The following is a 13283-nucleotide window of genomic DNA, read 5'->3' as shown; positions in this document are numbered from 1 at the left end:
CGTTAGCGTGGAGGAGGTTGAAGCTCAGCCCGATGCAGTAATAGGTAAGTTTTTGGTTAAGTCATTTACTGCACTCGTTCTTTTTGATACTGGTGCATCGCATTCATACATCTCAAGGGGATTTGTGGATAAGTATAACCTACCAACCCAAGCCCTTAGGTCACCCATGTTAGTAACCTCGCTAGGAGCAGAGTATGTGGCAAGTTTATGGTGTGATCGGTTACCATTAAGGATTGGTAACTATGTTTTTCCCTCAGACCTAATAGTATTGGAATCTCAAGGATTGGATGTGATATTAGGCATGGATTGGTTATCAAAGTATAAAGGGAATATTGAGTGTGCTAGTAAGTCAATTTTGCTTACCACACCAGAAGGGAGAAGGATCAAGTATGTATCCCGGCATGTACCAAAAAGGACACAAGTAAATTGCCTAACAGGAGTTGTGCAGGAGGAAGTACCAGTGGTAAAGGATTTTCCTGATGTATTTCCCGAAGAGTTGCCAAGCATGCCACCGGATAGAGACATTGAGTTTTTGATTGAGCTATTGCCAGGCACTGGGCCAATATCGAAGAGACCATATAGGATGCCAGCAAAAGATTTGGTGGAAATTAAGAAGCAGATTAAGGAGTTACTGGATAAGGGATATATTCGCCCAAGTTCTTCGCCTTGGGGATCGCCAGTACTTCTAGTGGAAAAGAAGGATGGATCGTTAAGGATGGTTGTTGATTATCGAGGATTGAACGAAGTAACAATCAAGAACAAGTACCCACTACCAATGATCAACGATCTATTTGATCGATTGCAAGGAGCTAAAGTGTTTTCCAAGATCGATTTGCGATCAGGATACCACCAGTTGAAGATTCGAGAACAGGATATACCTAGGACAGCTTTCACCACAAGATATGGACTATATGAGTATACGGTTATGTCATTTGGACTGACTAACGCGCCTGCCTATTTTATGAACATGATGAACAAAGTGTTTATGGAGTTTTTGGATAAGTTCGTCGTAGTGTTCATTGATGATATCCTGGTTTATTCGAAGAATGAAGAGGAGCATAAGGAGCATTTGCGTTTGGTACTTGGAAAGCTCAGAGAACATCAGTTATATGCCAAGTTCAGCAAATGTGAATTTTGGTTGAAGGAAGTAGGATTCCTCGGACACGTTATATCCGGAGAAGGTATAGCAGTAGATCCCGCTAAAGTTGAAATCGTGACCAAGTGGGAAGCACCAACAACAGTTGGAGAGATCCGGAGTTTTCTTGGACTCGCAGGATACTACCAGAGATTTATTGAGAATTTCTCAAAGATTGCAAAGCCTATGACGGAGTTGCTGAAGAAGGATACTAAGTTCAAATGGACTGATGAGTGTGAGGCAAGTTTCCAGGAGTTGAAGAAACGTTTGGTGACCTCACCAGTGTTGATTTTGCTAGATCAAACCAAGGATTATGAGGTGTATTGCGACGCTTTACGTCGAGGACTTGGAGCAGTGCTTATGCAGGAAGGGAGAGTTGTTTCGTATGCTTCACGACAACTAAAGCCCCATGAATTGAATTATGCTACGCTGATTTGGAGTTAGCAGCCGTAGTGCATGCGCTGAAGACATGGAGACATTTCCTCATTGGAAATCATTGTGAGGTGTACACGGATCATAAGAGTTTGAAGTATATTTTCACGCAAAAGGAGTTGAACCTCAGACAAAGGAGATGGTTGGAGCTTATCAAGGATTATGATATGAAATTGCATTATCATCCTGGGAAGGCTAATGTAGTAGCTGATGCATTAAGCCGCAAGAGCCGTGTCAATACGCTAATGACGGGAGAAATACCCAAGGAGTTAGCAGAAAATCTTCGTGAACTATGTGTGGAAATAGTTCCGAGAGGCTATGTAGCAGCACTAGAGATTCAGTCAACTTTGATGGACAAAATCAGAGAAGCTCAGAAAACTGACAAAGAGATTGCCGCTATAAAGGAGAAACTGAGCAAAGGAAAAGCTAAAGGATTTCGTGAGGATGAGCACGACACCCTATGGTTTGAAGACCGTGTTTACGTGCCCAATAACCCGGAGATTAGAAAGTTGATTTTGCAAGAGGCCCATGATTCACCGTACTCGATTCACCCAGGAAATACCAAGATGTATTTGGATTTGAAGGATATTTTCTGGTGGACCGGAATGAAAAAGGATATTGCGGAGTATGTAGCAGTTTGTGATGTATGTCAGAGAGTAAAGGCAGAACATCAGAAGCCAGCAGGATTGTTGCAACCATTGCCGATACCCGAATGGAAGTGGGATAAGCTAGGCATGGATTTTATCACGGGATTGCCAAGGACTCGTTCTGGCTATGACTCGATTTGGGTTGTAGTCGATCGATTGACGAAAGTAGCTCATTTCATCCCAGTAAAGACCACTTACACTAGTGCTAAGTTGGCAAAGATATACATGACCAGGATCGTATGTTTGCATGGAGTTCCGAGGAGCATCGTATCGGATAGAGGAACCTAGTTTACCTCAAAGTTCTGGAAGCAGTTGCATGAGACTTTGGGTACTAGGCTAGAATTCAGTACAGCTTTTCACCCGCAGACAGATGGACAGACTGAGAGAGTCAATCAGATTTTGGAAGATATGCTGAGAGCTTGTGCACTAGATTATGGATCTAGTTGGGACGATAATTTGCCATATGCAGAGTTTTCTTACAATAATAGTTATCAGACCAGTTTGAAGATGGCACCTTTCGAAGCTTTGTACGGAAGAAGGTGCAGGACACCGTTGTCATGGGACGAAGTTGGAGACCGCCAGTTGTTTGGACCAGATTTGATTAAAGAGTCTGAACAGAAGGTAAAGTTGATTCGCGATAGGCTCAAGGTAGCCCAGTCTAGACAGAAGAGCTACGCAGATTCTAAACGCAAGGAGACAGTTTACGAAGTCGGAGACAGAGCTTATCTTCGAGTATCCCCACTTCGAGGGATTAAGCGATTTGGAGTTAAGGGGAAGTTAGCACCACGATTTATGGGACCATATCGAGTTTTGGAGCGTATGGGAGAAGTAGCTTACAAGTTGGAATTGCCAGAAGGATTGGCAGGAGTGCATGATGTGTTTCACGTTTCTCAGTTGAAGAAGTGTCACGCGGAGATGGCTGACATACCTTTGAGAGACACAATGCCATTAGAAGCAATTCAGTTGGATAACAATTTGACCTATGAGGAGAAACCAGTCAAGATTCTTGAGTTTGCCAGCCGAGTTACTCGTAGCAAGGTTATTAAGTTTTGCAAAGTTCAGTGGAGCCACAACACGGAGGATGAAGCCACCTGGGAGCGAGAGGAAGATTTGCTCAAAGACCACCCTCACCTATTTTCTAGCCAACCCGAATCTCGAGGGCGAGATTCATCTTAAGGGGGGTAGGTTTGTAACATCCCAAATTTTCAATTTGGAATGTTATACATTAGGTCATCATGCATATCATATTTTATTTTGCTTTTGGTTTTGATCCTAAAAAATCCTAAGCAACTCAAGGACCCACGGAGAGAGTTGGGGATTTCGTTATTTACGTATTTGAGTTTTCTCAAATTATGTAAACAAGATCATTTGATTTTATTTATTTTATCATCAATTATTTCTATTACAAAAATATGAGAGAGGGAATAAAATGACTTTCCCAAAATATAGAAATATTGAGGATTTAATAAAAAAATCAAATAAGTTTTATTTCGGAGTTTTTCGGTATTTTATTTGAATTTAAGAAAAATGCGCGTTTTCAAAGTTGTAGTTTGGGCCTAGATAAATGTTCACTTTATCGGGCTTGATTTTAGAAACCCGGCAAAATTTATTTCGTGATTTTTGGAGTCCGTTTAGTATTTCTTTTTATTTTTCTTCTGAGCGGATTTTAAAAAAAAAACGCGAACCAACTACGGGCCGTAACCGGCCAGGACACCGCTGGCCGGGGGCCTTTATAAGGCGCCGAAGCCCGAGAGGAGGAGCCCAGCCACCAGCCCCAAACCCTAGCTAGCCGCCGCCCCAGCCGCCGCCGCCGGAGCTGCGCGACTTTCGAGGTTCGCCGCCGCCTCGTTTTCCGTGCAGTTTTTTTTAGAAAAAAATAATAATTCTGTTCGTCGTTTGTCTTTTTCGTCGGATTTTCCGCGGTTATTTTCTGATCGCGATTTCTGATCCGATTTTCGTTTTAGTATAACTTTTTGCTCGTTTATCGGAATCAGGCGATTCAAGCGCCTGGAGTTTCGTCTCGAAACCCTCTTTCCGAATAATCAACTTAAACAAGTTTTTGCTACTGTAAAATTTGCCCTAGATCCAGATTGCTAGAACGAAGTTGTTTTCTTTCGCCGTTTGATTTCTTTTGCTTCGTTCGATTTGATTCTTTTTGCCAACTAGGGTTCTTAAGTTGAACTTTCTGGTTAGATCTTCTATTTGAGTTTTACCTATGCATTAGATGAGTACTTATTGTATGCTTGTTGTTTGTCTGCGATAGAATATCCGGAGTGCGCCGCCTATTACGTTGAATCTCTAGGTTACGCGGATCATCAGCAAGGCAAGTAACACTTTGATCATACCTTTTCTACAACCCAGTTTTATTGCATTAGATCAATCCTCACACATTGCATGATTAGGATCTAATTAAATTGTGGGATGGGAAGTAGATGAGGTAGTACCTATTACCTGTTTATTATCAATCCTTTGGGAGTTACTTCTACGTTTGCTTATTATGCCATGCTATACTAGTAGACGTGGATTGGGTGAGTGATATCCATGACAGATGTGAGATTGATAATTAATGGTTTATCTAAGGTGGCAACCTAACACACATCTGGGTGGATTGAGGCACCTGGGGTTTCCAGGACTTGCCTGTTTTCTTTGGACCGCCACCCAGGCTCAAAGGGATCATGAGATTATTCATACTAGAAACTTCCGTGTGCAGCCACAAGCCATTATGGGCTCTAGCATAGTTGACTAAGTTGTGCGAACTCTTATAGTGGTAGACTAGCAGATGTAGGGGATGTAGGTGGTACGGTCTACCCGATCGTAAGGTGCTAGCGCTTCTGAAAGACTATGTCTCGGTCATCCGTCTTCCCAAACACCATGTAGTGCGAGAAACCAAACGGAGGCGATCATGTCTTGTGGGGAAAAGTGCGCAAACCTCTGCAGAGTGTAACAAACTAATCATGGTTAGCCGTGTCCCCGGTTATGGACATCTTGAGTATCTAGTACCTGGATTATCATGTGAATATCACCATGTTACTCTAAATTAATTTTGATGGTTTTTAATGATGCTACTTAATTGGGATTGAGAATGCTGTCAACCATTCTCAATGTTTAACAACCACCATGATAGTAATTAATTTATTCCTTTGAAGTAGGGAAAAATTGGCTTTACGCAAAAACAGTAACCATAGAGCTTTCCACCAGCCAAATATGCATATAGTATAGCTGTTGCATTCCATTATTCTCTATGTGTTACCTTGCCAGCATATTCCATGTGCTGACCCGTTTTCGGGCTGCAACGTTAATGTTGCAGACTTTTCAGACGATGATTAAGGAGTTTTAGGTCGTGGTTCTATACTCAGTGATGCCGTTGGAGTTGATGGACTCACTTATCTTCCAAGCCTTCCGCTGTTATCGTTATTAGATGGCCTTAAGCCATGTTTATTGTAATAAGTTCTCTTTTGAGACACTCGATGTAATAAGTGTGTGATTGCTACTCTGTTATAAATCTTCCGAGTACGGTGTGGTGTCAGCATTACTGATCCAGGGATGACACCGGAGCACAGAGATCAGACTGTTTGAGGTCTGGTCGCTACATTTGTCGGTGGCGTTAGTCCACCGGAGTAGGGGCGGCCTGCCCGTCAACTATCATATAGTCTTTCATGATTGCTACCGCTCAAAGCATATTTTTAGAACAAATATCATCCATTGAACACAGAGAAAGATAGGGGCTTAATGTTTCGCCTCCCAACTTACTTATCATATAGATAATTGTCAATAATAATAATTCATGATCAAATATATTTGAATGAACATATATGCTTAGATCTTTCCCCATCACATGATGCTTGCCAACTAAAGAGTAGGTTGGAATGAGAAGGAGTACTACTGACTCTTGCATAAAAGTAAAAGATAGGCCCTTCGCAAAGGGAAGCAGGGATTTGCAGAGGTGCGAAAGCTCGAAGCTTTTAAAATAGAGATGAAAATAATTTTGAGAGGTATGCTTTCATTGTCAACATAACAACCAAGAGTTCTCACTATCTTCCATGCTAGACACATTTTCAAGTGCGCCTTCATGGTCTCATCAGACAAATTCCTAGGCTTTGTCATTCGACATCGGGGAATAGAAATCGACCTGAGTAAAATCAAGGCCATACTCGAAATGCCTCCTCCTAAAAACCTTAAGGAGCTATGTTCACTTCAAGGACGCCTGGGGATTTTCTACAAGAGGTTTTTCTTAAAAAGGGTTTTCTTTAGTGAGAAGTGGAGAGGTTGGATTAAACAAGTGGTAGAAGGACGTGCAGTGAGTATCAATATTAATGGAGAGGTTGGTATCGAAGATCCAGAAACGATGCGATGACTCCTGTTCGATCCTTTTCCGATGAAATGTGCTATTGGAGATGCGCAAAAAATATCCATCGGGAGATGGCGCTAACGCTCGCAAGGAGGTTTTGCAGGCAATTTCAAAAAATAGTTTTTTTTTCATTGAGCTCACAACCCGGTTTGGGCCTATTTGACTCTGAGAGCGATCGAGGGGTCGTGGGCTCACATGAAATCGAAGCATTGTCATTGGCTTGAAGATCAATTCATATCGACAAGACTTTCCTTTCATCTTTTTGTTGATATTTGGATTCCGTTTTCAAATAAAGTCATCAAGAGAACCTTGCACAAAAAGGGCTTTGCTTTATGGTATAGATTAGGAATTGGAATAAGTAAGGCTAACTAAAAGAGAGAAGAGGGTCTACAGTCACTCTATCTCAACACTGAAGAATAAGATGCTTTTTTGCTATCCATCTTGATCAAATAGAAGAAGGGGAAATTCAGACTAGGCAAAACACCTCAAAAAGTGAAAAAAGATAAAACAACTTTTTTATTGTCACTGCTGATCGTTGACGCCCGCAACTGCACTTATGGCTGTACTTGTGAAAAGAGATAGAGCCGTCTCGCTATGACTCAAAGATGGTCAAAAAGCCCTGGTCTGATTCATCTTTGGAATGTAACCGGACATATTACAAGGAGAAAAAACAGTGATTTCATCTATTCCGGATTGCCCAATGTCTCCCTTTCCCTCTTTCCTTTCACTTTCCTCGCATAACAAAAGCATGATTTACCCGAGCATTTGCAAATACAAACTCTATTTCATTTTCTTTTTACTTTTGTGCTAAGGATAAGGGAACTTAGAAAAAAAGAACTGGCTTGGCTGGTACATCAAGCAAATGACATATTGCTTGTTCGGTGTGGGCTTTTGACTCCAGAAGGCATTCTTCTGCCTCTGCTTCTGTTACTCAAGAAATGAAAGAGTTAGGTAGTCGAGGTATTCTAATATTTCCCTGTTACTTCCTCGTAAAGTTTCTATTCCCCCACCACCAACAAGCATATTCCACGGCTGGTCCGAAACAACAAGTATTGTCCAACTATCAACAATCCTGTGGGAGTTTTGTTTGCAATCATATTTTGATTTGATTTGAGCATGGAACTAGGCATCCCGGCCATCAGCCATTTTCTCGTGAATGATGAGCAGAGTCCACTCATCATGAGAATAACCCACCTAGCATGGAAGATACTGATAGCCCCCAGTCGCTAGATAAGCGATTCGGGCATACAAACAGATTATTATTTGAAGGTTTAGAGTTTGGCACATGCAAATTTACTTGGAATGACAGGTAAATACCGCATATAGGTAGATATAGTGGACACTCATGGAAGAAACTTGGTTTAAGGATTTTGGATGCACAAGCAGTATTCCCGCTTAGTACAGAAATTTTGGCTAGCAAAAGATTCTAATAGCAAGCACCACATGTTGGAGGATCCATATCAATACAACTTCTATACAAATATACCTAAGCATAACTCATTATGTTGTCTTCCTTGTCCAACTTCAACTAATTTGCTCAAGTTTGAAAATAATTAATGGGGCTCACAATCATACAAGATGTCCAAGATAGTATATTTATATATGAAATCTCTCTTTCCTTTAATATTCTTTCATGAATTGTTCAAGTGACCAATACTATGTTTGCTAAATTTCAATAAATTTACCACTTCTACTTCTTATATGTGAAGTCATTACTCCCCATGGGATAAGCATATGAAACATATATAAATTCAGATTTATGATATTCAATTCATTCAACCAGTTACTCGTAGGATATAAGTGAAGCACGAGAATAAATGACAAACTAATCTAAAAAGATATAAGTGAAGATCAATGAGTAGTCAAATAATTATTTAGTTATGTGAGGACTCTATCTCATTTAAGTATTTCAGATCTTAATATTTTATTCAAACAACAAGCAAATCCTAATAAAATAAAATGACGCTCCAAGCAAAACACATATCATGTAGTGAATAAAAATATAGCTCAAAGTAAGGTTACCGATGAATAAAGATGAAAGAGGGGATGCCATCCGAAGCATGCCCAAGCTTACTTCCTTGGTTGTCCTTGAATATTATCTTGGGGTGCCTTGGGAATCCCCAAGTTTAGGCTCTTGTCACTCCTTATTCTGTAGTACATTGAATCTTTACCTAAAACTTGAAAACTTGAAAACTTCACAACACAAAACTTAATAGGAAACTTGTAAGCTCCGTTAGTACAATAAAACAAATCACCACTTTAGTACTGTTATGAACTCATTCAAAATTTATATTAGTGTTATATCTATTGTATTCCAACTTCTTCATGGTTCACACTCTACGATATTATTGAGGAACATAGGATGGAATTTCAAAAATATTCCTATAATCATGCAAGACCTATCTAGAAGATGCATAGCAACGAGAGGGGAAGAGTGTGTCCACGTACCCTCATAGACCGAAAGTGAAAGCGTTAGGTTAACGCAGTTGATGTAGCCCACTACTGGAATAAAGGATTTTGCCGTCTGCCAGTCTTTTGGCGTCTGCTTGCGGACCACAAAGAAGGTCTTTGCCATCAGCTACCAAACAACAGACGGCAAAGAACTGGCGACGGCAAAGGTCTTTGCCATCTGTTATTTCTTTGCCGTCTGCTGGTATAGGTGCCAACGGATGCCAGTACACTGTAACGTTCCACCCTCTTTTTGCCATTTTCTGGCATACGACAAAGATTTTTTGCCATCTCCTGGCACACGGCAAAGAGGGGGCTATTTTTTTTGCAGGTATAAAAAAACCGTTGCCGCCACCTCCTCTATCTATATGCCCTCTCTCGGATCCGCCCCTACCCCATAGCCGAGTGCCGCCCGACCCCGCCTCCCTCGACCCCGCGCCGCTGCGCCACCTCGCCTCCGCCCGCCGGTGCGCGCCGCCACCTCACCGGACCCCAGGAGCCCCGCCGCCTCGCGCTACTGCCTGCGTCGCATCACGCGCCGCCACCTCCCCACAAGCTCGCCGCCCAGCCGCGGAAGCCTCGTCGCCGGTCGCTCCGACCTCGAGATCCGCCGCCGCCATGGGAGCCGAGCACCGAGCTTCTCTGCGCCCAGCCCGCGTCGCCGCCGCCGCCCCACGCTGCCTCGCGCCCGTTGCGCCGCTGTACGCTGTGCTCAAGCCCAGTTTTCCTTCTATTTCCCTTTCCAAGTCTTCCTCTCATCTTATCCATTGGAGGCCGCAGCCGTCAGGTCGCTGCTGCTGGTGGCGTGATTGCCATCGCTGTGAGATTGCAGCTGTTCTTGGCGCCGCTTCTCGTCGTGGTCGCTGCCATGTGGAGGCTGCTCCCACTCCCCTGCTCCTTGCGTCGTCGTGGCCGCCGCTGCTGCCAACGGAGCACGGGCTGCTGCTGGCCATCGGCCCACCTCCGGTCTGTTGCTTCTCCAACTCCTTGTGTCACTCTTGGTTCGATCTTTAGCGCTGGAGCAACATAGTTCCTGTAGGTGGGTTAGCATCTTGGCTGGATTGTTTGATGTGGCCTGTTTTGCCTGTTCAGGTATGCCAACAGCTTGAGGAACATGTCTATATGCGTGTAAGCAATTAAACCTGGGGAGAGGAGTTAGTTTGGAAGTTATAATTCTGTTTTATCTTACACGTGAGGATTAGAAATGCTCTTGTACACTGGTTTTCCCTTGCTGTACATCACCGAACTTGGTTCAGTTAAAAACTGCAGTGCCTGACAGTTCTGGACAGCAAGCTTCTATCTAAAAAATGAGTTAGCTATGCCTATAATTTAGAGTTGGCCCCTTTACATAAGTTTTAGATAAAGTTCCAAGGTTTCCGTAGAGTACTTATTTGCTTCGTTTGGATGTACGGATTGAGAGCAGCCATCATTTTAGTTTTCTGTCCCGAAATTTATGTTCCTGGGGTGCAGAATTTGTTGTATGGCAGTTTAGGCCATGCGAGAGGTTTAATTAAATTAAAGTCACAACACAAAAATTGTAGAGGATATTCTGCAGATGCTTAAACATATATTATTTGTTAGATTTCGTGTTATACACTAAATCCTATGAAATTATTAAGATGATTGTACTATGTTGGACAGAATTTTACGTTTGACTTGGTGATTGTAACTAGACTTATACTCTAAGATTTTGTCACCGTTGATGATATGAAGACTTATAATGTGATAACGTACGTATGAGCTGGGGTCTTGTGCGTAGGAGCGCCACTAAATTATATATTCTTATGTGTTGAGACCATGCTTTGCTGTGACTGGGATATATGCTTGATGACAAGTGTGGGTACTTTGAGTTCGGAACCATTTGCCTCACAATTTGTGCCCCGTGGTTGAGGCAAGTTCACAATGGGATAATGACTTGCATAATCTCTACATTCCATTTTTATATATGATATCTTCCATGTCAATGATGTTAATTATGATGGCGATGGCGATGGCGATGACCATGATATGTTGATTCAAGTACTATGCTTGCATTTGCATACTTGCACACATGATGATAGTGAATGAAGGTGTGCACTACCTTGGTGGGCATATTGGAGTGAGTGGATGTCGACGGGCGTTCACTCAAGCTATACCGGTATACGCAATGAAATGAGATGAGCATGTAGGCATGTAGGGCACCATTATATGTGTTGAACACTAATGCGTGTATGGTGTTAACCGAGTCTTGGTATATTGATATGAGTATTGTTTATTATTCCTTTATGAACTTGCTGATTCTTTGTACTCATCCTTGTTGCTTATATGTTTTAGGTAAATCCTGAGGATGACATGCATGGGAGTCTTGGGAGTAGCATCCTCCTCGCTGCACGGGCCTCCTCCTCGCCGGAGTGACGCCCCTTGCTGGAGCAGCGCCGGCCAAGCCCATCGGCCACCAGTTGCGTCCTTGGATCAGTTTCCCACAGGCAGCATGTTGTTCCTACTCCTCTACCTACTACAGCAGCACAATGTTCTTCTGTATTGCAATAGAGTAGGAGTATTTGCTAGAGTAGCTAGGACGTACAACTATGGTTAATTGCCGTCATGTGTATTGTTTTGTTAGAGCAGATGGCTCCCATGATCCCATCAATTTCGCATCGCTGGATGCTTTATGTACACATGCACGGATCTGTCATAACTTTACACTAATTTAAGATTGTCTTGATCTGAAGTGCTGGCTCCTACAGTATTGCATTTCACCAAGTGAAATGCTACATTTCTACTCCTAACCCATTCTCTTTTTCTTAGTGTTTTTGTTATGCAGGTCGGAAGAAAAGAAGAAGATCCAGAGAAGATCTTTGTAATAAGATAGTTTTGACTTTGTGAAACTTGCTACCTATGGATGAAATTGTGTAATATTGATGAAACTATGTATATGTATGGATGAAACTTGCTACTATTAGTAACATGTGTTGGATATTTTTTTTAGGTAATGGGCAGCTACACCTTTCATTCATTCATAATTAGTTCATTACAGATAATGGTCCTAATTACATCAAGGAACTCATTAATCCAGGAGGACCAAACATCATGCTCTGCCGATTTCGCTAGAACATGTGCTGCCTCCTCATTACAAGTACGATTGACATGAATAAAAATACAAGATACAAACTTTGTGGCACCTTTTCTAATATCATGGACTATGGCTTCAATAGGGGACCTATCAAAACCTAAACCTTGACCTTGTTGATCAATGACAGGCAATCAGATGCTACCATGATGTTCTGTATGCCAAGGTTATTGGCAAGGATTAATGCTTGACGAAGTGCCATGGCTTCTGCTACTTCAGGAATTTGAATTCGTTCAAAGTAACCTCTATTCGCAGCCTACACCCTTCCCCGGTGATCATGTATTACCACACCAAAGCCCGCTCTTGCAGATTGGGAGAATGTCGCTGCATCCACATTGACGAGCATTGACCCATTCGGCGGCGGAGACCATTTTTGGTTTGACTTCAAGGTCTCACGTCTAATGGAAGTGGTCGAACTAAAAGAATGCATATTGATAAATTCAACATAAGCTTTGATCTTTCCCACCACACAAAGAGGATGATTTAAAGCTTCACCATTACGGTAGGCATTTCTATTTTCCCATATGTGCCATATTGCCACTGCCATAATCATAGATTGAAAATCTGTAGTGTTATGTATCCACTCTAAAACCCATTGCCTAATGTGAGTAAAACTTTTCAGTTTCAAACAAATGGCATACTCTTTCTTAAGCTCTTTCCAGATTTCTTTAACATAGTGGCACTGCAAAAAGCATTGTTCAACGGTTTCTTCCCTACTGCAAAAATGACAATCATACCTTGTGGGGATTGATCTCACTTGAAGTTGAGCGCCTGTTGGAAGACAGTTATGGGCGAATCTCCACATAATTACCTTCATTTTATTTGGGCATTGGATTGCCCAAAGTTTCCTCCAAATTTTCTCCATTATCTTATGATCTGAAATAGCCCCTTTGTCATTTGTACTCCTGTCACTCCAAAAGTTTAGTGTTCTCAGAAAATTATATGCCGACCTCACTGTATAAACACCATCTTTTGTGTGGGGCCATGACAAAAAATCTGGGCATCCTTCTATACTCAACGTAAGCTAAGTATTTTTATCCTCTGAGAAAATATTTCTAACGGTTTCTTCATTCCATTTGTGTTCGCCTTCTATTATCAAAGAACTCACCATATCATTACCACTTCTAGGGGGAATATGTTGTAGAGTTGTAGGGGCAATATCAG

At 42.0% G+C, this 13283-nt stretch overlaps 1 protein-coding gene across 1 annotated transcript in view; it reads left to right on the top strand.

The window, feature by feature from the left end:
* LOC125554672 overlaps window positions 1-11720 on the top strand; it is a 92137-nt gene extending 80417 nt beyond the window's left edge. Inside the window, exons 2-6 of the mRNA XM_048718155.1 lie at window positions 9412-9617; window positions 9672-9711; window positions 9791-9976; window positions 10103-10138; window positions 11324-11720. Of these exons, the coding sequence (XP_048574112.1) occupies window positions 9412-9617; window positions 9672-9711; window positions 9791-9976; window positions 10103-10138; window positions 11324-11404 (549 nt within the window). The 3' untranslated portion in view covers window positions 11405-11720. The remainder of the gene's footprint in view (window positions 1-9411; window positions 9618-9671; window positions 9712-9790; window positions 9977-10102; window positions 10139-11323) is intronic.
* The last annotated feature ends 1563 nt before the right edge of the window (window positions 11721-13283 follow it).

Source organism: Triticum urartu, chromosome 4 (genome assembly GCF_003073215.2).
Source record: "Triticum urartu cultivar G1812 chromosome 4, Tu2.1, whole genome shotgun sequence".
Taxonomy (NCBI): Eukaryota; Viridiplantae; Streptophyta; class Magnoliopsida; order Poales; family Poaceae; genus Triticum; species Triticum urartu.
Note: the sequence above shows the minus strand (reverse complement) of the source record. Positions and strands in the feature narration are given on the sequence as shown.